Raw genomic sequence first — 25,164 nt, 5'->3', positions numbered from 1 at the left:
CAGTCCTGGTCTCCGTTCAGCAGGTAATGCAGTTATTGTCCTAAATAACAACTTTTAAACTTGCAGCCCTGTGCCAAACTGCCATGGCCTACAGTATCTATGCATAAGACTGGCGCACCCTCTATGTCCCTCCTTCCTGCCGTCTTCATCATTAGGAATGCTTCAGGCAGGTATTCTCCTATTCATCAGCTGTGTCAGCACGGCACATGGGTGGGATCGTTAAGGCACCTGTGCAGTGTTCACTGCAGAGGAATAGCCAGGGGCATTCCTAATGAGGAGGAGGGACGAAGGGGTGGTGCAAAGTTAGGGCACAGATACTCTAGGCCACGGCTGTTTGGCACAGGGCTGCAAGTTTAAAAGTAGTTTTTTAGGACAATAACTGCATTACCTGCCGAACGGACCCCAGGACAGATCTTGGATTAAAAGCAGCTATCCAAAGGTACAAGCGGTTTGGGGGGTCAGATTGTGGGTACAGAGTCGCTTCAAGTTCTGCTGCAGGGTAGAGTAGGGTAGGGAAGGGTGGGGTGGCGAGACTGTAATAAGGGTGCACAGGAAGTAGTTCCAGTCTGTCCATCCAAGGAACTGTCCAGAGCAGTAGTAAATCCCTATAGAAAATCTCTCCTGTTCTCCAAACTGAAAAGAATACACCACTTCCTGCAGGAAATACAGAAGCTGATAAGTACGGGAAGACTTGAGATTTTTTTTAATTGAAGTAAATTACAAATCTCTGACACCAGTTGATTTAAAGGATTTTTTTATTTGCTGAACTACCTCTTTAAGAGCCTGACCCTGAGTTACACAATCTACCCAGAGCTGCATTCACACATATACAAGATTCAGAGCTGAAATCACCTTGTATTTAATATTGGGGTAATGCATACACAAAACCTTGCTCATACGAGAGCTGAGCTGTAATACCACATGCAGCCTGTAAACGGGGTGGCGCTGTTTTTGAAAGAACACAGTCGTGTTTTTCTAACCCTGCACATCCCATTAATAGGCATGCTGACTTTGATATATGAAAAACACAAATTACATCAAAGACGCATTTATTTTTGTTGAGGGGTTAACACTGATAGCGCAAAGTAGTGAGCTGTAAATCCCATCATATTCTAGATGGAATCTGACACGTCAGAAGAGCCGTCCTGTGACACTTACAAGAGAAGTTCAGCACTTGATGAAGACGTCTGCAAGAAGCTGCTGGAATGTTCTCTGCACAGACGTAAGAAGATGTGATGAAGACGTAATAATGTTCTGCAGAGAGAGAGCCACCACTGCCAAAACATACATCACATACATGACCCCCTGCATTTGTCTCCTTCACAGAACTCCGTACCCAAACAATCTGGTCCATGTTATTGATGCCATAATGCTCTCACCTTATACCACTTAAAGGCTGAGTATACTCAAATATGCAAAACAAGAGTCCGTGGAGTCTCAGTTGCGAGTCTCAAAACACGGGATAGCCAGATATCTCTAGCCTGTTGCCACGGGGTGCCTCAATGATGGGGAGAGCACCACACCACCCTGATAAATAGCCCCTTAAGTCCCACTTGGTTGCGAGTATTGGAACATAAATAGGAAAATACCAGGGGTGGCCCCTTTTGGTGTGGTGCTCTCCCCATCAGGGTGGTGTGGTGCTCTCCCCATCATGGAGGCACCCCGTGGCAACAGGCTAGAGATATCTGGCTACCCCGTGTTTTGAGACTCGCAACCGAGACTCCACGGACTCCTGTTTTGCATATTTAAATTTTTGGGGGCATCAGTGGAGACTCTTGATTGAGTACTTCATTGGAGTTTTTTTCGCTGTTCTCCTTGAGTTTAGTGATTACTGTGTTTTGTTGGCTGAGTATACTCAAGTTTGATGGGTCAGCATTTGATTTCCATTTGGATGCAGCCCTAGTAAGTCCTGGAGAACAGGCACATTATAGCAGGAATGGAGTGGATGGGAAACACAAGCTATGAAGAGATTACCTCCACAGTCCTGTCCCCTGATGCAAGCCCCAGCCTGAAGGGGATCTGCTACGATTTGGAAGGTGGGGGAGACTTCCTGGGTCAGAGTACAGGGCTGTAGACACCACTACGCAGACCATGCCCCTCCCCCGCTCCTACCCAGTACAAGGAGCTCTTAAACCAAAGCAATGCTCTTAAACCAAGTCACAATTATGAAAAACTGTAAGCTCTTCTTGCAAAACAATCTCAATCCAAGTTACACTTAAGCCAAGGTTCCACTGTATATATATTATGCAGTAAGCTCCAGAGCTCCCCCTAGTGATGGCAGAATTGCACCAACCCTGTATATATACAGAAGACTTGGAGATTTGAAATAATTCAGCAAAGTATTAAGCTCCTATTTGGGATATGTAACCGGATGGGTTTATTTCAGATTGTTAAAGTGTCTTATTCATGTGATAGGAAGGAATGTAGTGTTTTCATGTCTTATTTGTATCTATCTATCTTCTATCTATCTATCCATCTATCTATCTATCTTAGCTGGCTGTGTAAGTGGGATTGGTTTGTATTTAGCTAAGTGCATGGGAATAGGTAGATGTCAACATTGGAGGACACAGTTGTTGTTATTGCCAAAATGCATGTAGCTGTAATTGTACAACCACATTTTGCTTGGTAAACATGTACAGGGCCTGGGAAACTTCCATTCATGGTCATCAGTGGTCTACATAGACATTTCTGGAAGCACATCACCCCCCACCCAAACTTACTATAAAGATCGTGGATATGTAGCTTCTAGTCAGCCTCAGCTGGGACCATGGATGGAAGGTGCCCAGCACCCTGTCATCGGGCGAAATGGGCGTATATTAGTTCATAATATACAATGGGGCTCCCCATTTCATTGTGGAAGGAACATCTATGCATCTGTACCATCTGTAACTGCAGCTAAGTATTGTTTTCTGTAATAAATCTCTTATTTTTCTATAAATCTGTGTGGTTATAGCCTTCTCAGACTATTATCAAAAGCAACCGGTTACAGGATACTATTTATCTGTGGCCATACATGGTACCGGACCTTTCCCATAAGATAATTTAGTTGTCATACAGTATACTATTTGTCACTACTGTCTTCAATGGCCTGTAAACCAGAGGTTCTCCCAGTTCCAAACTGGGGGGTGATGACAGTCTAAGCCTTCATTAGGATATTAGCCCTGAGGCTAAGCCTTTGGACACATTCACATGTACCTCAAGGTTTCCTGCCATGCAGAAGATAGATGTGAGCGGCCCTTAGTACATTCCTTATGAGACACCAAATATTTTCTATAACTATGGCAGACACCGTGCAAATTAATGTGTTTTTACACAACCCGAAGCCTGACCCTGCGACAGTGGCAATAAATCTGAACGAATGTTGGCAAGTGACATTTAAAGGTCACCAAAACAAAAGTTATGTGATACTTCTGTCAAAAATGAGAAATTCTGTCCCTGTTGTGTCTATGTTTCGTCTAGCAGAACATGAACCTGGCACAATGTCAGACGTTCTTATCTGTATTGGGGGTTTCATCCCTCCCCCTCTCATGTTTTGTAAAAGTGACAGCAACAACTTACTGTGGCTATAAGGGCCGTCATCCCGTCCCCTGACTTAATCCATCTAGTTATGTAGGGATTTGGGAGGAGGGGAAGAATCGCAGCAGATTGGGAATTCAGAAGCCAGGTAGAGATGAGTCTTAAAGGGGTTATCCAGTGCTACAAAAACATGGCCACTTTCTTTCAGAGACAACACGACTCTTGTCTCCAGTTCAGGTGCGGTTTGCAATTAGGCTCCATTCACTTTAATGGAACTGAGCAGCAAAGAGTGGGGTTGTCTCTGGAAGAAAGTGGCCATGTTTTTGTAGTGTTGGATAACCCCTTTAAAGAGATTCCTGCATACTCTGTTGTTTCAGCGTTCAGTATATGAACAGTATGCAGTAAGCTCCAGAGCTCCCCCTGTTGATGGCAGGATTGTACCAACCCTGTATATTTGCAGAAGACTTGGAGCACAGAAAGCTACAAAGATTTATCAGGGAAATACGAAGCAAAGAATTATGTCCATAATTCAGGGTGGTATTCATGGGTGGATATACATTGTACCTTTTCCATTCCATTGAGGTAATAGGAACCCCTTTTAATGTCTGAGCCCTCGATATTAGTGTTCCATCTAAGGTGAACTCCTGCCTAGGCCTCAGGTTGTACCCAGACTAATCTCCTGCCTAATCCCACAATAATTCATTGGCCCCGAGTCCTGCGGCCACCTTTACTGGGACCATTCCTCAAGGTAGCCACCGTGTGGCCCACTGTAGCAAAAACAAGATCCTCTTACAAAGGTTAAAAGGTCCACTTAAACAACATGTGGCCCAAAGCCAAAGTGCTTAGGTAGTACTGTGGGTCTACACTTGCTAACCTGAAAAGTTAAAGGGTTTATCCGGGTAACAAAAACAATATTATATTATATGTCTAATATACATGTATAACCTATCTTGCACTCTTTCCCTGTTTTTTCTTCTCATTCTTATCCGCTCTGGAGGTCTAAAATCCTCTACTCTGTGTCCACTCTGACCACGCTCAGCTCCCCCCTTCCTTTTGTAGTCACAGAACATGCCAGATTAGCGGTCTATTGACTTGGTAACTCGACCCCCAGGAGACATTGTTTAGATCAGTGCTTCTCAAACTGTGAGGCGGGCCTCACCAGTGAGGCGCCCCCTAGTTGTTGGTGAGGCCCAGGTGGGGAGCCAGTTTTTACAAAAGTAACTATGATCTGCAAATATCCATTTGAACAGCATTATTTATTTTGTACTCGTTTAATTAGTATATAGAGCTTGGGGGACAGGTGAATGGTAGCCCTAGCATTATTTTCAGCATTTAAATGGACTTTCACCACAGATAGTGAGGCCCAGGCACCCTCTTGGTCAGTCTGGTAAGGCCCAGGTATTGCCTTGGTCTGTTAGGTTAGGCTCCAGTAGAAAAAGTTTGGGAAGCGCTGATCTAGATCATCTCCATGCACCTGTGCTGCTTCCATAGGGTCCATTTACACAGAAAAATTATCTGCCAAAGATTTGAAGCCAAAGCCAGGAATAAATTTGAAAAGAGGAAAAATCTCAGTCTTTCCTTTATGACCTGTAATCTGTTTATATTGTGTTTCTGGCTTTGTCTTCAAATCTTTGGCAGATAATCTGTCAAATAATCCTTCTGTGTAAATAGGCCTGTACATGTGTCCCTGAGCCTAGGTTTCTGTAATATGAAGAGCTATAGTTGCATGGACATTTGCATGACATTTTTTACACCGATGAGCGAGCGTTTGCTGTAATGTCTTTATTACATGGTGGGATATCTGCCTAATTTTTCAGACAATTGCTATGTATAAGGAGACTTGACAGGTCAACTATATGTTTTGGCTAAGGCTCCACATGTATGTATGGCATTCACAATAAAATGTATCCATGACCCACACATAAGCTTAATGTGAGAAAAAAAAAGTTGCAGCTAACCCAAATGCCAACCAAGTCCTTACAATTGTCGGGCAACTTCTTCCTCGAAAAATTGAAGCTGCACTTGAGTTGGTCTTTTAAGTATTGCTGTGGAGCCCTTACCCCAGGGGTATCAAACTAAATCTCTGGTTGTACAGGCATGATGGGAACTGTAGTTTTGCACCAACTGAAGGGACGGTAGTTTGACTCCCTGTTTCTTATACTGTACCTAGCCGGTAATTCTCTTTATTTAATTTTTACTTCTGTAAATTTTATAAAACTATAACATAGTTAGATTTTTTTAATTTGCAATATGGAAAAACCTGGTCGCTTTATCATACAGCCGTCCCCTAAATTGCAACTTAAAAAAAGGAGAGAAAAAAATTGCTCTTTTGCAAACCTGGTCAAAGACGCAAGAGAAAGTCAAGCGTAACAGCAGGACGTACAACTGTAGAACACAAGACAATAAAACGGCTTTCAAGGCAAGACAAAAAGCCCCACACAAGGCATTAATAGGCTTACCCTAGAGCCCGGCTCTCACCACCGCCCGAGCTGTTTAGACTAATAAGAGGGAATATTTTGTAGTTGTCTTTGGTTACAAAACATTGTAGCTACATTCACTAAGTTATTAAAGGGGATTTGCACATTTGGACAGTCTTTATTTTCTATCCTCCATATGGAGAGAAGGGGCATCTCTCCCACGGGACATCTAGGTTACCTAGTGCCAGAATATAGTTTATCTGAAGGCAGCTGTTCCAACTCACAGTGCATTAGTGCAACAGACAACAATGGACATTTTCTCTTCTCCCTTATTACAGACGGACACAGATTGTGCGTGTACGACGTCCTTCTGTCCAGCAGGAAATGTTAGAGTCCGCGAGGGCATTGACTTCTATGAAGAGCAGATGTGCGGTGGGCATCCAGGATGCCTGGGTAGGTTGTGCACCAGTCCAAAGAGGAGGGCGATGGGAAAGCAATGCTTCCTACCTACTGGGTGTCCTTCACCAACACTGAAAAATGTTCATCATATTGATTGTGACCATTCTCCCCAAAATTACCCATCCTCTTATTACGATTCAAAGGGGTCTCTGTTAACAGACTGACTGCCATAAACAGGAATGCAGCCAGCTGCTCTTTCTGGGATCCCCCCCAAAAACTCTAGGGGAAAAAATGCATGGATCGGATGGAGACAGATGTAGATTATGACTTTGATCACATGAAAATAGGCAGCGGGGCAGAGTTACTAATACTGTCTAATGGTAACAGACTAGACAATCAGAAAATGCACCGGATTTATCCCAGAGGCTCATTCGATCTTTATAGACTCTATAGTCCAGGTTTACACCACCTATAGGCTTACAAGCTTTTGGGGGGCAATTTTTGCATGTGTCAAATTTACAATAAACTTGTCTCTGTTGGATGAGCAATAACACATTAAGTTATCTCCTTGAGCAGGTACCTTGGGATAGGTGGAAATCTGACTGCTGGGAGGGAGAGAAGTCAGAGCCGTATAAAAGGAGCTGTCCCATAACCTTTGTCTATAAAAGTCTGCATATAATTACTTAAAAGTCAGGCAAATTTGTCATCTTTAGCGGGTTTGGCCAATTCTCTAAATTGTATTAAGGCCTACCAATTCTCCCCCAACAGATGGCGCCAGGGAGAAAAGGGTCAGACATGTTGGATGTTCATCTGTATGAGGAGATATGGAGACGTGATCCAAAATAATAAAAAACAAAGCTATTTTCTTGCAAAAACCTCTGGCCACAGGTTGTGTGTGGTATTACAATTAATCTCCATTCACTTTAATGGAACTGAGCTGCAATACCACACTTAAACTGAGGACAGGAAAGGTGCTGTTTCTGCAGGAAAGTGGCCATGTTTATCTAACCCTGTATAACCCCTTTAAGTCCTATTTGTGCATATGTCCTATTAGGAAGGTCCCTCCTATCAGGACCCCTCTCTATAAGCCAGAGCTGCTTACTTTGACGGACCCGATCTGAATGATGGCCACGTAATACATTTCACCTGCAGCCGCCAAAACATCTGCATGGCCTCCGCTTCCTCTGGCTAAAACAGCAGGTGTTTGCCGGGAGCTGGAAGTTGTCTAAAATGGTGAAATGTTTCTGATGATAAACCCATCAGGCCACTTTCATATCAGAATACCATCAAATCTCTATCCATCTCACACTGAAGTATACCTATAAGCCTTTACTTGACCACATTTTATTTGCTTTATGCTGGTATATCATGTATTTGCGGAACAGAGAAGCATAGACTACCATGCATTTGTATCTCTCATAAACATATAGAGGCATAAAGCAGATCATGTAGACTATGTGAGACCTATTGAATTGCGTCACAGACAATAAATATGACGTGAAGCCTTTGAAACAGTCCGCAGGCTACCATAGACTATACCTGTATTTGGCACCTGGCCTGGTTCCTATCAGAGTATCAGAGCCTCTTGTTTAGGTGATGATTCAGATACAGACATTGTAAAAGGGAATTACTCGGAAGGTGATACCTTAATATTTACAGCTACTTCTCCTCCTATAACACGTGAACTGAAATGACTGCTGCATACATGCATAAATGAGGGAGCTATCCGTGTACCCATGACGTCTGCACTGAAGAATGACGGCCAAAACGGAGGGGGGGGGGGGGTTGAATGACGGCTGACATATCTCCATGTAATTCCGACTGCTAAAATAACAACTTTAATACAAGTTAAATAGGAGGAAGATCTGTAGACGGCAATGGCAATGTAGGGGAATGGTATCTGGTAGGGGACTAGAGGACTGGTTGACATCCATGCCCTCTTTCCAGTAAGCCTGCACTGGCTGTGAGCTCATCCTCCTCACACATAGATATGCCCTGACACATAGGATGTCTCAGGATTTATACTCAGACACACAGAGGGTGTCCCCGGGCACTGCCTGCTGTGGAGACGCAGCATGCAGCTTCACACCCAGCGACTCCAGGGATAAAGGCCCAGCTGTCACGCACAGATAGCGGGGCTCAGTGCTCCCTATTAATAGGCCCCCACGGCTGCGGTGAGGTAACTGTGGTATTTTTGGGATGCGCTTGTCAAGAACAAAGTGCATCAAAATCCCGACAACTGCCCGTTCCTCTTTGTTCTCGGTGCAATCAATGTTGAAGACACGTTGACACTGCTGCAGACGTGACTCCTCTCCCCGCTGGGTAACAGCCTTCGGATCCCGCTCGCAGAGTTATAAAGTCCGCTCATTCTTGGATCATTTTCATTCTAATTCACCATATCAGAAGAATCTGCTGTTGCCTGTAACATGAGCGTGTGTACGACCGGTTGCCAAGAGCTGTAAAGATGGCATGGCCCGAGCGTTACAGCCAAAAGCACTGTACAAAATGGTGACAATGAGGGCGTGCTTTTTTATTGCACAAGCTTGTTTATGGAAGGATAGGTGTTAAACAGTCCTCTTTGTCTACCAACCCTTAATAGTGTCAATATGGAGAGTCTGCCAACATTGCCCCCACCGCCCGTTCCAAATTCCTTCAGGAGGAAACATAAGGAGACAATTCTTCACCCTGCTGTGACCTTTTAGGGTTAGAGGTCAAATACACACAAAAACACAAGGTAATCTCTTCCCCTTGATGACCATAGCAAAGGGCACCCACACAGAGGACACATTTTATCCCATGCAGTAAGAGGGTCTGCCTGCAGGGTCTATGACACGGGGGTCAGCAGAGATATAGTGTATGGTGCTGCAGGTGTCACGGCTCACACCTTCCATATTGTGTATACAACACCTGCACGCTCAACCTAATAAAATGGCTTAAATAACAAATCCCCCAATACATTATTGCTGCTTACGCTCCATAGAAACCGCAGGAGCCACATGGGAAATTCCTCCCACCAGTGTGTGTCTCCTGGTTATTGACTGGCAGACTACAGACAGATTTATGACAGTCTCGACCCCATTCACGGATTACACGCTGCTGCCTGCCACAATGCACTGTCTACTGAGGAATATTAAAGGGGGATATCCCAAGATTAAAAGTTATACCCTATCCACAGGACAGGGGATAATTAGCTGATTGGTGGGGGTCCAACCGCTGGGACCCCCATGGTTCACAAGAACGGGAGTCAATTGTCCCCTGAGTGAATGGAGTAGTAATCGACCGCTGCTCCATTCATTCTCTACAGGACTTCGGTACGTAGCCGAGCACTGAACCCTGTCCTGTGGTTAGGGGATAACTTTTAATCTAGGCATAACCCCTTTAAGCAGCATAAGAATTCTGGTAATACCATTATATATGAAGGACTGGGTAAGATGTCTGCAACTTAGTAGAGAAATGTCATTGCTTACATTCAGGGTTAGCACTCGTATACACATGGCGAATGTCAGCTGATCGCTTTATTTTAATTCAATAAAAGTCATCGCTTGTCGGCGAATAATTGAAATGGGGGTCGCACACAAGATCAAGTGGTAGTTTGTATCCCATCATTGGAAGATCTCTTTAAATGAGCACTGCCTGCATTAAACTCCTGAGCTGCATTCATAATTCTGCTTACAGTCTACTAGTTAAAGGGGGGTTGCCTCAGGATGACAACCCTCCTGTATATGTCCTTTATGAACGGCATAGAAGGCAGAGACCCCCTAACCATCCATGTGCTAGAAAAGAGAAGACACTAGTGGAGCCACTGCGTTGATATATTATATGGATGACCATTATGTTTCCAGGAATGCTGGGAGATTGCAGCTCTGAAGCCAGCAGAATTGTGAACATAAGCTCTGGAGCATAATACAGTATCAGTACCAGGAAGTGAGCATTTTAACGTATGTACATGACTTAACCTTTAAAGGCTTATTCCTGTCTCATTGCCAGGACGTGACATCACTTTATGATTGGTAGGGGTCAGAGCGTCTTTGTGAGAATAAAGGGGAAGCCGCACAGTTGTTTCCCTTCACAGCGGCTACGTGGCTATGGAGGTCATTGCTATTCACTTCTTAGCCCAGCCGGGTATCCAGGTGCAGGGGAAAACTCAAGCACTACATCCCCATCATTCTCACGACCAGTGAGAGTCCCAGTGGGACCACCACAAATTATGAAGTGATGGGAAAAACTCCATAAAATGTATATAAACTACAATGAACCAATGTCAGATCCCTACCAAAGAGAAGGCCGAATACTCGCATTACTGAGATCACTGCAATAAGCTATAATACTGATAGCTCTAATATTACATGAGCGTAGCTCCATCCTATTACCAGTCACAATGGCGGCAGGCCGACTCATTAAGGTATTCTCCTCCATGATAAATGGATTAATTCTCATAATGGGTGGGGGTCCCAGAGATCAGACTACCACTGATACAGCGATGTGCATTCAATGTATAAGATGTGATTTTAGGCATATTCCATATAAACGTGGAAGCCAAGCAGAGCTCTGTGGCACGGGGGATGCCAGGTAGAAAAGTTGGTAGAAAAGACTCCATCTTACCTTTGTATGACAGGTAGACACGTGCCGGCCTGGAAGTCCATGTCCTCACAGAAAAGCTGAGAAGCAGGAGGAGTAGGGACGGCAGTGCAGACACCAGCATGTTGTCGCTACCCTAGACACAAGGAGACAGAGAAGACACAAAGTTTACACCCTGGTATTTCCACCTCACCGTAAAGACAATCTCCCGGACGGATGACCCCGCAGGACCGGGCGACTCATAGCAGGATATGAGATTTTATTGCTCGAATATAGAACAAATCTGCGTTTGCTGAAAGTGCGCTTATCTAATCTGTCCTGTCAGTGCTGGGACGTACCGGGAAGCTTCCTTTCCTTCTAGCGAAAAGGAAAATGATGTGGATATTAGTCAAAGTGATAAAAATAAGCATCCCAGCATCACTGGGCACGACCGACAATGAGGAGGAAATCTGGTCATTTGTTCTGTTCCCAGGACTCAGGAGAGTGCCATCACCCTGATAGGGGCAGATAACTCAGGCTGACGTAGATGTGCCCGCTGTGAGAGTCCCAGCCCTGCGGCGGGGGGCAGCCGGCACACACACCTGTAATGTGCTGTCGTAGGAACAACCTCTCATAAACTTATTAAATCACCACAAATAACATAAAAGCCTAAGCACTATTTCTCTGCACTACATCACATGCACACTCACCCCGAATGAGTGTGCATCTTATATGCTAATAAACCCTACTGACCCTACTGTGACATATCAAAACCTCTCGCTAAGGTCAGGGGGCAGTTGCTTCATACCCATTACAGCAGATCTTTTCAGCTAATCCAGGCTTAGAAAAACATGGCTGCTTTCTTTCAGAAACAGCACCACTTTTGTCCTTAGTTTGGGTTGTGAGGTTTTAAACCTCAGTTCCATTGAAGTGAATGGAGCAGAGTTGTAATACCACACACAACCTGATTATAGGGGTGGCGCTATTTCTGCAAGAAAGTAGCCATGTTTTTCTAGTGCTTTAAATTGGGTGTACAGCATTAGATAACAATTGGTTGCTTTCTCCCGAAACACAGTGCCACACCTATCCCCAGGTTATGCATGGTATTGCAACTCAGCCCCATTGTAGTGAACAAACTTAAATTGCAATACCAAACACAACCTGTGGGCAGGAATGGAGCTTTTTCTGTAAATCAAAAAAGGTAATTTTTTTTCTTAATCTTTGCAACTCTTTGAAATCAATTAAACTGGAAAATTCACGATCTCCGCTCAATAGCAAATGCAAAAGGGCCCCTGGACGATGAGATATGAGGATATTTATTGACAAGGTCCTCGCAATATACTGTCATTCTTTAGAGTCTAGAGAAATAAAATCAATTTTTGACCCCGCGATGCCAATATTTTCTTAACGGAAAGCAATTCACACAGCTCTCAAGAATATGGAATCTATCAAACAGCAACTCATATCTCAGCTTCCTGGCCTTAATGATGGGACTAAGCTTCAAACAGTATACCATATACATGAGAAGCATATACCTTGCCAAAAATATTAATAAGACAGGTAGTCGGCATACCCGATTATTTTGGCATGACCGACCATCTAATGCAGAGGCAGGGAGCCTTGGCTCTCCAGCTGTTGCAAAACTACAACTGCCATCCTTCCTAGACAGCTAAAGCTAAAGCTGTGCAGGCATGATGGGAGTTGTAGTTTTGCAACAGCTTGAGGGTCGAAGGTTCCATATCCTGATCTAATGCACATGGGGGGGGGGGAATCTCAACACCGCCCAACGCAGCTATTGAGGGATCAGGGTGTTGGATGTAATGTCTGATCCTTTTGTTCTTGGGAAGATAAGCCACCATCAGAGGTGTATGGGAGCAGCTACACCTTCTCTTTCCATTTACAACACATGCACACTTAGCTGAGCTGGGCATGCATTTGTGAGGAGTAGTTGAGAAGACCAGCTAGTGCATTATCTATAGAGGACAGCCAGCCTGACACATAAGGAAGAAATTTATTTTACACTTTTTCTTACTCTGCCCTGAGTGGAAGACTCCATGATAGTCTATATACTCTATATACCATCTATATGATATATTACTATACTATACTGCATTCTAGAGGAAGAGCATCTAAGTCTAACAATTTATTTTTACGTCGCTATAATTAAAATCTGACCGCAGATGAAAGGTTTTCGTCCGCCGCAAAAACCTATTTCTTGTGGTGGTCACATGACATTTTTTTTTTCTGAAAATGGAAGGCTGAAATTATTCTATAACTAACAATGACCAGGAAGCGGCGGCCGCCATAGCGTTTCTGGGTCAAATTAGGATGCAAATGCACTCTGTGCAAAACAATTGCACCTTGGGTTCGGGGGCTTTCAAGGGATTTGTGTGTAAGGGAAGGCGCGTGAGAATATACGGCGGTAAAGAGGAAGTCCATTATAACAGGGTGTCCTTCAGGAGGATACACAAGGGAGGGACACTTATAATTTTAGAATCCGTGAGGTTTTGTGTAGGAAATGGCTTATTTCTGTTCTTAGGAAGCAACGTTTTAGATTGGATGTTTGTTCCTTTAGATTGCAACACGAACTAGAGATTTATAGCCAGGCCGGATCATACGTGCCAAAGTTACATTTCTGTCATCCCTTAAAGGGGAATTGTACCGTCAGGTGACCATATATATATATATATATATATATATATATATATATATATATATATGTGCAACTTGCTAAAAAAATAAAAACTTGTGATGAGTACGGCGCCAGTCGAGGGTACCTGCTGCGAAACGTGATCCATTATAGAAGCCATTTAGCTGCGATAAACCTATTAAGTGTTTAATGTCTGCAGCATCTCATTACTTTGTGCAATGAAAAGATTCCAGGAAACGGCACATTAGGAACGAGACAATAAGATTTTCCCTTCTTTTTTCCAATCCAATGCTCGTGTGACCAGGAGGAAAGGGGTTAAGGAGCATAATTACTCTATTTTTGGCAGAGATGATTCCAGGGTTTAGAAAGGAAGGATGGCGAATCTGTCAGAGTTCGGCTTGAACCACCACCTCTCAAACCTGGGACACCTCGTACCAGGCACTAGATACGGAGCCGCTCTGTGTTTTCCCATCTCTGTCCAACTTACAAAAGAGGTTGGAAGGGAGGGAGAGAGAACGTGCTGGAAGGCAGGGAGTGAGGGGAAAAAAGAGCGAAAAGAATAGGGGAAGGGAAGAAAGTGAGAAGGGAGCAGAGAAGAGGATGGAGGGATGAGAAGGAGACCAGACAGGGAGGAGACTTGTAGGGAGAGATGAACTTGTCAATTATGAAAAAAAGGTGAGAGAAGGACAAGGCAGAAGAATAAGACACTGGATAGGGTGTGAATGGGGGAAAGTGCAGAAGCTACTGTGCAACATCTATACACCATAGGGGTAGGGAACCTTGGCTCTCCAGCTGTTGCAAAACTTCAACTCCCACCATGCCTGGACAGCCAAAGCTAAAACTTTGGCTGTCCAGGCATGATGAGATTTGTAGTTTTGCAGTAATAACACATCGGGACGATAAGGTAAGCAGTGCAAGGGACGAGACCGTTCCACCGCCAACCAAACTAGTCCTCCATCAGTGACCAAGTCTACGAGAAGTTAGGACCATAGGAGAAGTAAGGCCACATTACTTGGTATCAGTATTTATAGCCAAAACCAGAGGATGAGCCAACACAGAGAAAAACTAGAATGGAAAGAATTCATTTCTGGTATCGTGGACTGATTCTGGATTTTGGCTAAAAATACTGACAACTAAAATGATGATCGAAATACAATTTGAGAACATAAAGTTAAGATACACAGGAAAAAACACTAAATAACACATGTACGGTGAGAACGTGGCAATACATGTATTATTTATTCCCGTTGGCACTCGTCATGCGGGATGTTTTAGCAGTACATAGGAGAGGGTCTAAGCGGTACATACCTCAGATACGTTCTTGCCAGTGAGGAGTAGATAAAGGAATAGGAGGCAGATATCCCCAATCAGCTGATACGACTTTGTACCATGTCGAAATGTGCATTACGGGAAGTATACGTGATCATTGGAGGCAACATGCGAGCTGTCAGGCTGACAGGCAGGAAACTGCAGGTGTGTCGGGTGTGTATTCCGTCCAAAGAGAAACCACCACTTTTTATTTTTTCGTTGTCGAGTTGGATACAGGTTAGGTGAGGATGTCGGAAGATAGAAAAGCAGGTGAATGGATGGTGGGAGCCGACAGCCCGCAGGTGGATACAGTCCGAGCTTTCCAAAGGAAAAAATAAAAGTCCCCTGCAAATCCTGGAGTCCAAAACCAGCAATAAGGCTGAAAGCGGGGCAGGTTATGTGCACAGTCTGGATCACTACTGAGCCACCGTGTCTGTGCAGTTATGTTGGTAGAGCAAAGTGTGATTGTGTGAGGGAGGGTCCGGAGTGACAGAACCTGACAGCTTCACTTTCCATTCTGTTGGAGAGAAAAGGAAAGGGGGAGAGAAACAGTGGAAAAGGGAGGAGGGAGAAGGAAAGGGGAGAGAAGAGAGAATATAAGGGGGGGTGTTAAAAGAGAGCGAATAAGAGTAAGCACAGAGGGAGGGACAACCCAGCCAGAGGTATGAGGGAGGGGAGAAGATTAAAGGGAAGGAATATGACTGGAGCAAACTACCTGACTCCAAGTCACAAGTACAAGGGGAACGAGAGTGAGGAGAGCAAGACTGAACACCTGAAACAGCAAGGGAAGGGTGGGCCAGGCATAAGCTTCACACGTAGCACTGTACTCAGTATTTGTAGCCAAAAGACAAGAATGGAACAGACACCAAGTCGAACCAAGTCCTGATTTTAGCTACAAATACTGATGCTAAATACTATGTGTGAAGGCAGCGTAAGGTTCTAAAGTAGAAGAGGGGGAGAGCTGGAAGAAAGCAGCAATGAAGTCACCACCGCGTGATGCCCTGAACTCTGCAGGTTGCCATTACAATGTAGTTAACCTCTGACATGCCCACAATGTAGGGGCAGCTCCATGTGATGGAGAGTATAGCACGCTACACACAGGTCCCTTGGGTGAAAGATCAAGTCCATGGAAGACCCTTAGCGATACGCCTAAAGGGACCACGGAGAAGGAATTTGTTAAATGTTTCCGTTTTACAGTATTTTTGTGCGCACGGTCTCCGTCTCGAAACACTGCAACTTTTTCAGAGCGTCCCCCTGCGTGCCCATGAAAAGGCTCATTACATATTCTGTTCTTTGCATGTTCTCGTGACCTTGGCGTGCCCTTTCTGCTTTGTTTTGCCAATCCTCTCCTCTGTCAACCACTCCATTTATATACAGAGCAGGTACGTCGCTGGCAGCGCAAGCCTCCCCCCCCTTCTCTTCCATCTAAGCTCCCTACTGAGTGCGGTGGATTCTTACCCTATGGCTTCATCCATAATGTAGACATATCAAGGGCGATGAAAGTGCAGGCCTTGCTACCCTTTACCCCTAAGCCAAGACAAGGGAAGGCTCTATGCTGGAAGCTGTTGACTATTCTCTGCCTCAGCGGGACACCGAGACGTGCTAAATAACTGGACAGAGAGCATAGCAACCGGCCAAGATAGAGATGCTCTTAATGGCACTGGGTTCAATGAAATCTCGAAAACCATTAACTAGAAATCACCTTATTAATTCTCCTTCGTTTACGGGGTTCACAATAATCTTTGGCCGCTACGGATGAATGAGTGTCATCCGGACAAAACCAAGTGTTGTCTTACGAGATAGATTGCAATGGTCTTACAAGATAGATTGCAATGATCTAATAGCTTTGGCATTAACAGACCGGGAAGCTACCAGGTCCCCAGGAAGCGATCGACCCCCCACCACCAAGTCACACATGTAGAAGGGAGTCCGTGCATACGGTATTACATAGAAACAACTCCAAACAGATCCATCCCCTCCCAAAGGAATGCTAAACGCAAGGCTTATCAAAAGTCTCTATGGGATGGAGACCAGAACACAGAAACCAGAGTGACAATATAACAAAGCCCAAGCGACAGAGCCTTGTGGAGACAAAATAGCCAGAGCGGACTCTAACAATAGATACTGTAACCGTGCGGTCCCTGACATACCTGGCCAGCAGACAAGGAATAGCTGTTCCCTTGGCACTGGATAGGGATGAGAGATAGAGAGGATACAGATAGAGAACATATACAACTATACGTGCCTAGAACCCGGCCAATAATAACCTAAATGTGTTGAATTAAACAAATACAATTGCAGGAGGAGAAAGGGATTTCTGCGTATTGCATTCATTCCAGCAGACAACAGCATGTGATAGGTATACGAGTTATAGCATGCAATGCACAGGTGCACTATGTTAGCTGTTACCTTATTACCTTTAGGCTTGAGCATTGAGAGGCCAAGGCCCGGATAAGATGCCGCGAGGGAGCTGCGCTTTTCCCGTTCTTTATCCCTGACAATGCAAACACTGGATAGAAGCGACACAAAAGTCTGGAATGCACTGAGGGTCTCATAAAGTGATCAAGGCTCTCGCTGTGAGCCCGGCTTAAGTCACTCACTCCTACAATTTCGCCTGTCCCATTGAGAGTCTGGAGAGGATGCTGCCCTCTTGCCCAGTGTTCTTGAAGAGGACACCTACACTTATTAAGAGACTGGAACCAACCAGAACGGAGATGAATGCAAAAGGAGACGCTTCTAATAATCGCCTTTAAATGGCATAACTAGCCGGCAAATAATAGGCTCTGAAAAGACAAAGACAAGAAGGCTGGACCCTGCAAGATGATATGAATGTCACAGAGATCATAGACAAGTGAGCTGTAAAGCACTTATGGTAGTGTAAGTATGTGCAGCGCAGCTCTCATGCCCCCCCCCCCCCCCCCCCCCGAGTCACTTTGGTCAGTGGTAAACACACGAGGGATGAAGGAGGCCGAGGAGGGGGACCCGACTGAATGCGTCACCTTGATTACCCACTTGATGAAAATTTCAGGGTGTTTCTGGCCCTCTGTTAACATTCCTGTTAGCGTGTTTAATCCTGTATTGAGAGTCGGTGATAAGAATCAGACAAACAGGCAGAGCAAGCTGGCAGGGAGCGAAGGATGAGGGGAGGGGTGGATGGTGGAAGAGAGAAAGGGAAGAAGAAAAAAAATCACTAACCAGTTCAAAACAGTTTTATCTCAAAAGGCAGCAGCATCCCACCGTCCTCCGAGCAGATGGTGACATTGACAGGGAGTATGTGGGCGCCTGCCTGCATATTGCATCTCTCCTTATCCTTAGATAGCATATGGATAAGGGTGACAATTCCGACTGCTGGCATGCCATGCTGCGTCTCTATAAGAAATGACTCTCTTCAGTTATCTCAGAACAGAAGCCTGGATGCTGCTGCTGCGTGTGCGGAGCGATAAATCCTGCGTGCCATGACATATTGTCATCGCTTCTCGAAAAAAAAAATTAAAAATAAAAATTTTACAGATAGATAATGTGATCCGTATTTGTTATTTAAAACGAGATCAAGCGTCGACATAGTTAATGTGTCATCTAATTCTGGTGTATTGGCTGGAAATGGCTAAAAAATAAAAAAAAAAATTACGATAAAGTAAAATTATCGAGTAGAGAAGGAAAAAAAGGAGTTCTTATACTTTTCTAAGACGGTTTAATAGCAAATTAGAGGAATAACCGCTAAGTCCTCATTCACATGAAGATTAACATGTAAATGGAATATAAATGAGGTTTTACACGTACATTATTTACTACATTAAGCTAATAGGGCTCCGGGGTTGCATCGCTGTCTCCTTATTCCCTCGTATATGCTGTCTCCATTGCCGCACTGCAAGTAAAAAATAAAAAAATATGGCTGCATTGAGTAACAATACGGAACTTATAGGTACATTTCCTAAGACTATACTAGCAATGCATTATTATACTATTATTATCATACTAGCAATGTTTTATTATACTATTATAATACTAACAATGCATTTCCATGACAATCATTAAAAACATAGAAGATTGTCGGCAGAAAGGCCCTCCTAGTCAGCCCTTTTAGTATTTCCCTTCTTATTATCTTAGGATAGATATATGTATATACAGGCAGGTTTACATTTAGTTACTGTAGATTTACCAACCACATCTGCTGGAAGTTTGTTCCAAGCATCTACTACTCTTTTAGGCAATGTTTATATAAAACAGTGACTTCTTTATCAGTGACAGAAGATATTAGGTACCCTGCAGATTTTCCATACAATAATGTTTCTGGAACTGAACATCGGTTCCATTAATTTCAGTGGGGATAAGATGAACAGGACAGATGCCACAATGATGATGCTGCCAATGTAATCTTACAGAAGGTGGATTTACATGCAGATTCCTTTGCATTTTGTGAATGAGCTACAATATCATCCACATATTTTTGGCACTGTAATAATCTAGACTATCTGGATGCAAATCCATTGTATATACGCGACATATGAAAAACAGGTTCTCACCGAGCGGCCCTGGCCTGGTCCAGACAATGAACAGAGGAGTATAACCACACCGGACAGGATCTAGTCATGCAGGAAATGAGGTAGAAATCCAGCAAAAACATGACAATTTCAGCCATTAGAAATCTCAGGAAAGCTTAAATTGGTACTCCGCAAAAATTTTGTTTCTTTCAAATCAACAGGTGTCAGAAAGTTATACAGATTTGTAAATTGCTTCCTTTTAAAAATTTCAAGTCTTTTAGTACTTATCAGTAGCTGTATGTCCTGCAGGAAGTGGTGTTGTCTTTCCAGTCTGACACACTGCTCTCTGCTGCCCCCTCTGTCTGTGTCATGAATTGTCCAAGCCAGAGAAGGTTTTCTGTTGGCATTATCTACTGCTCAGGACAGTTCCTGTCCACTTCCAGACAGTACTGTGTAAAACTCTAAAGAATATACCACTTCCTGTAGGACATACTGCAATTGATAAGTATTTGAAGGCTAGAGATTTTTAAATATAATTTACAAATCTGCATAACTTTATGACACCAGTTGTTTTGATAGAATAATAAATCACCGAAGGAAGCCAGTGCATTTTCGACCCTTTTAATTGGCGTCCTTACAGGTGGCTAAGGGCCCCCAAGTAAACAGGTGTGAAGCGTATCAGATTTGTATAACTGTTGCCGGGGCATGTTATTCTTATCTAACCAATATTGGTTTCTAAAGGCCAAAATAAAGAATCTTGTTTCTACCCAATTCTAGATGCGTGCTGGATACCTACCTTATTCCCTGCACATGTGAATTACCCCTTATTTCTACATCTACACAAGATTATTTGTAATATCATTACAAATCATATTTTCTGAAGGGGGCATCATTTTTCAGACATTAAGGGGTCATCCCAGAAATGTCCGATCACCTACTGTATGTGACTCATACATACTGGATGTCCTGCCCATGGGGCTGTATCCTATTGCAGACTGAATCTAAGAAATGGCTGCCCATCTTAACACCCCACCTATCAGACATTGTGGTTTTGCCATAAATCTCAATGGCAATACCCCATTGAGTATGCATGTCCATAGCTTTGCATAGGGCAGGCAGTATCCCAAGTTACGCTTGCATCATTTCAGTGATTAAGGGGGCTGGAAAGGAGGAGCAGGAAATGCAGAAGAGTAAAGAAAAGTGTTCCTGGTTTTCCCCTAATGAAATCCTTGAATTTTCCTCTGGTCGTAAACTAATCGTCCCCATAATCCAATCCTGATAAAATGCTGAATGTTAATGTTCATCTGCACTGAGCAGCTAGAATAAGCGGTGTGCGAAACCATTATCGACCTTGTAATTGAGCGAATCAATTGTTCATGAGAAATAAAAGGCGTTTAACGGTGTGAAAATTGTATTGTGCTGGCGCGTGGCTCGTGTCATTATTACATTGATTCGAGTGAATGGAGCAGAGCTGTAATACCAGACCTAGCCTATGGGGTAACGGGTCAGAGAGCTGGGTCATTTGTGCGGCCCCGCTTCCATCATTTATTGGTCGGGAAGATGTACAGGCTTATCTCTGGGTCTATTACACAGGGCAATTATTGGCCCGTTTAGCCCGTGTAATAGGGCCCTAAGGATCCATGTACACTTCACCAAATATGGATAGACTACATATATTCTTTATGGGATCTAAAGAACTATATGGAAACTGGATCGATCCCATAGAGTTCTGTTGAGCACGGACACCCTTCCGGATATTTCCTGAAGTGTATTGGTGAGAGAAAATAGGTCCAGAAAGTATAGGACATGTCCTATATTTGTCTGGAATTCCGGCACTGATGGGAGCATCCGAAAACTGTCTAGACGTCCTGATGCAAGCCCGGGCCAGCGTCTTGCCAAGGCGCCACACCTGGCCCTTTAAATGTATGTGCTCCTAATTCGTTCGATAGGACAAGGAGCCATTGGCTCCCGGTCATGTCAATCACTCTTCTGGCTGGAGGCAACATTATGCAAGCGGCTGCTCTTAACTTCAGTTTCTACAGTCAGCAAAAATGCTTTCCTGAAGCTTTCTGATGAGTTATTTCCTGGCCGTAAAAACGGCCACGGACGTGTGCATGAGCGGCGTTATTTCTGAGGGAAAGAAAGCAGACCCTTATTCTAATCCTGGCAAACCCCTTTAATTTCTCGCAGACTCTTCCGTCTCGTCGTTAAAACAAATCAGACATCTTCCCCCCTTTTCTTTTTCAAATATTTGGTGTTAGGGCGTACATCATCTCCGGCCAGCTGCTCACAGGCTTTTCTCTTCATGGCTGACTGGACGGAGACCCTGATGCTGAAATGAAAAGTACAGGTGTTTCTCTACACTGCAACAATGTGTCAATAGGCTTTCACTAGGACAATGTCATGGTCCTCGCCATTCAGGGACGGAGAATGATTAGGAAGCAGAAAGAGGAAATTAGAGGGAAAAGATGGAAAAATAGAGATAAAGAAATCACAAGGAAAAAAGCTCAAGTTTGACAAAACCTTTTCTCATGAAGATTTTCTTTCTTTTCTATTTCATTCCAATGTGGATGTCTATGGTGGATCCACAGAATAGGCCATAAATGGCTGAGAGAAGAAGATCCCAGAGGTATGTCACAATCAGGCCATCCCGAGATCTTAAGGTGGGACCTACATCAATCAATGTCATAAAGGGCCACACAGGAATCGCTCTTTAATAAAGCTACAGGATGCTCCTCTCATGTACAGTAAACTGCAAATCTGATAACTACAACTAGGGCTGCATGGTGACTCTGGCAGCGACACCTTGCGTGACCAAATATTGCTGTGTCACACTACATTGCAACTAATGAAAAGGAACGGGGATGGGCTGTGACCAGTAAACCATTAGCCCGTTTTGGATAGATTTCTAGCAACGCAATCCCATTCGCCTGCATTAGATGCTATGCAGCCTGATTCATTTTTGGCCACTCAGCCTATGTTGCAACTAGAGATGAGCGTAGGTCGAGCATGCTCAAGTCCATAGGCCATCTCCACGTTTTTCAGGACTCCCAACATCTCCTTAAGAAAATAACTGAAGAGTATCTGTCATGATAAGGGCAGATTCCCATGTGACATAATTTTGGGACACCCTCTTCAACATAATCCAGCAATCGTCCCTGTGGTCTGACCGCACAACTGATCAGGCCTCTGAAAACTTGTTTTTTGGATGGACAACTAATACAGTCCTTAGTCATCAGTGTTGTTGTGTTTCTCATATGCAGCAATACAGTGGAGGTGTAAAAAGATAAGGGTCAAAATCAGAAGTATACAGATGTACAACATGGCTCATACGCTTTAATGGCTGCTGTATTACAGCTTCATACAACCTGGAAGTAGCAGAGACCTGCAGAGTGACAATGTACATGAGGCCTCATACCAGTCGGAACTATTCCTCTGAGAAGGGTGAGGAGTAACACCTGTGGGTCCCTGAATATCGGACACATTTATCATCACCTGGGTTTTCTTGAAACAGACATAGAAAGACAAAGAAGCGGCTGTACACACTTGACATAAGTCGATGGCTAAATAATTTATATTTACTTTTCCATTCCTCTCATTAACTGTAGAGTCAACTTTTACACAATCTGAAAAATATAGAATAAAAAGAAAAATGAATACATGTCTAGCAGCAAGCCCACAACTTATCCACAATGTATTTACCCCCATCCACTAACACAATGTCATATATCTTGTATAAATATGTCAAGCATACAGAAGGTTATAGAGCAGGAGGAGCTGAGGAACTTGATGCATAAAATGTTCAGTATTTATTTATCTCATTCTGACCTTAGGAGTCCAGTGGGTGGTCCTAATAAGTGATCGACAGCTTTCATTGATTAGAGCCGCCCACTGGACTCCTAAGCACAGAAATAGGAGGGATTTCAAGTTATACATTTCCCACAAAACTATACATCAATCTGCTCAGCTTCTCGTTTTGCTGACGTGGCAACAGCCAATACAAATAATACAAAGTACAAAAATGCAAACCAATAAACCAATAGCTAGAATAAACCAATAGCTAGAATAGAGACTGATCCCACAAACTACAACCACTCGGTTATTGAGCTATAGGCGACAGGGTAGCTTGTGCATTAGGCAGGAGCACTGGAACCACGTGAGCCATGTGATGTGAGTTGTTGAGCTAGTGACTGGGGGGGATAAAGCAGTGCTGGGCGAATAACACCAAGCATCGTAGATTTTATGGCACTAAAAAAGGCATTTCCTATGCAGGCTGTACGTATTTCTATTGTAGCAACCAGTGTCTACTGTTTGTATTCTATCCCATGCCAAGGCTGCCAAAGTGAAAGCACAAGAAGCTCTTATTTCCAGAATGCAAGTACAATGAGGTAGGATAAGGACGACTGTAGATGTACCGTACATAGATATCTTCATAACAACTACAGGTCCCAATAGTGACGAGAAATGATTCAGACATAGACGGGATAGCAGCCAGTGAAACAATGGACAGGCGTCTCTGGTGCCGCTTATCTTGGTGCAGGAAAACAGGATTGCACAAACTGAGCTCCAACTTGGGAAATCTTTGTTTGATCTTGGACTGCAAGAAAGAAAAACTCTGTTCTTTTATTTATTTATAGCAAAGAAAAAAACTACTTCCTAAGGTCTGAAGTATGCAGGCAGACCTTATGTTATGTTGTGCCAGTGACCTAATGTGGATGGAGGTTTGCAGAGATCTCTGCAGCCATAGCTACTATTAGGTGTCAATTCCCACGCAGCAGATTTGTTGAAAAAACTGTTCAGATTTCAGTGATTTTCCATCACACCCAACCATTATCTCGACCAATATCATGTTGGTGGGGAGCCCTATGCGCCTTAGGCTATGTTCACACTACGTAAAAGTACGGCCGTTGCTGCCATCCAGCCACTTGCTTCATTGTGCGCTGTGGAAGGTTCTGATGCAGGCGCGGGCTGATGCGCCCCCATCAGAACACTGCGGCCGGAAAGATCACCCAACCAGTACTATAGTCATGGAACTGGGGCCATGGAACGGCCAGTCTCTTACCCCCTGTAAACATAGCCTTATACTGGTGAGTACGGTGGACCAAAGTATAAGGTGTATGGGGACCTTTAGTTATAAAACTGGGCAGGAACAGGGCTCCAACTTATCGGGGAGGTCCTTGGCGGCTTCTCCTCAGCCTGACTTGATAGATTTTTCACAATGGATCAAGGGTAGTGGGGACAGAGACGGTGCCAGAGACCGACATGGACAGTGTTATTACTAGGATTCCTCTGACACGCTTCAGCATGCAACATTGTAATAAGAGAGCATGTTTCTGTTTTATGCTACCTGGGGTTCAGGCAGCATGAAACAGATATTAGGTTTCCTTTACAGAAACACAATGGAAGACATTTACAAAAGCGTACATTCCCCCCCCTTCTCCCACGCGTACACCAGTCGTATCCCCTGCTCGCCCTATGGGCAGCCGCTGGGTACGGTAAGGCGGAGGCATGGCCTTCTCCTGCACCTGATTTATCATGATTTATGCTTGGCGTAGTCATGATACAAATGTACACCGGCTGGAAGCAGGTGTAGATCTTTTGCTCAAAGCGCGCCAGACCAGCCGGGTTTGCTAAGACACATGCGCCTCTTTGTAAATACGGCCAGGGAAAAGGGGTTGGGGCTAATGCCTGTCTTCATGAATGTTCCCCAAGATCTGCTGGGATACCAGGTGCAATATGTATTTCCTTACCCTGTAATGGATGTCTTGTTGGCAAATATAAATCATTGATATCCAGTGCTCTCTCCATATCCCTCGAAGGCGCAGGGACAACTACA

General features: G+C 44.0%; 1 protein-coding gene across 3 annotated transcripts in view; it reads right to left on the bottom strand.

Annotated features, from left to right (window-relative positions):
- The window catches only part of LOC138765975 (semaphorin-3F-like), a 72,571-nt gene extending 48,657 nt beyond the window's left edge, over positions 1-23,914 (bottom strand). The window contains exons 1-4 of one of the 3 annotated variants that reach the window (XM_069943199.1): positions 23,744-23,914; positions 22,911-22,954; positions 18,628-18,712; positions 10,935-11,046 (exon numbers count right to left, since the gene is read on the bottom strand). In XM_069943199.1, coding sequence (XP_069799300.1) covers positions 10,935-11,034 — 100 coding nt within the window. In that variant the 5' untranslated portion in view covers positions 11,035-11,046; positions 18,628-18,712; positions 22,911-22,954; positions 23,744-23,914. Of the gene's footprint in view, positions 1-10,934; positions 11,047-14,847; positions 15,427-18,627; positions 18,713-22,910; positions 22,955-23,743 lie in introns of those variants that run through there. The other 2 variants (XM_069943201.1, XM_069943198.1) reach the window with 2 other exon arrangements.
- Between the last annotated feature and the right edge of the window lie 1,250 nt (positions 23,915-25,164).

Source organism: Dendropsophus ebraccatus, chromosome 10, assembly GCF_027789765.1.
Source record: "Dendropsophus ebraccatus isolate aDenEbr1 chromosome 10, aDenEbr1.pat, whole genome shotgun sequence".
Taxonomy (NCBI): Eukaryota; Metazoa; Chordata; class Amphibia; order Anura; family Hylidae; genus Dendropsophus; species Dendropsophus ebraccatus.
This window is presented reverse-complemented; position numbering and strand designations above follow the sequence as displayed.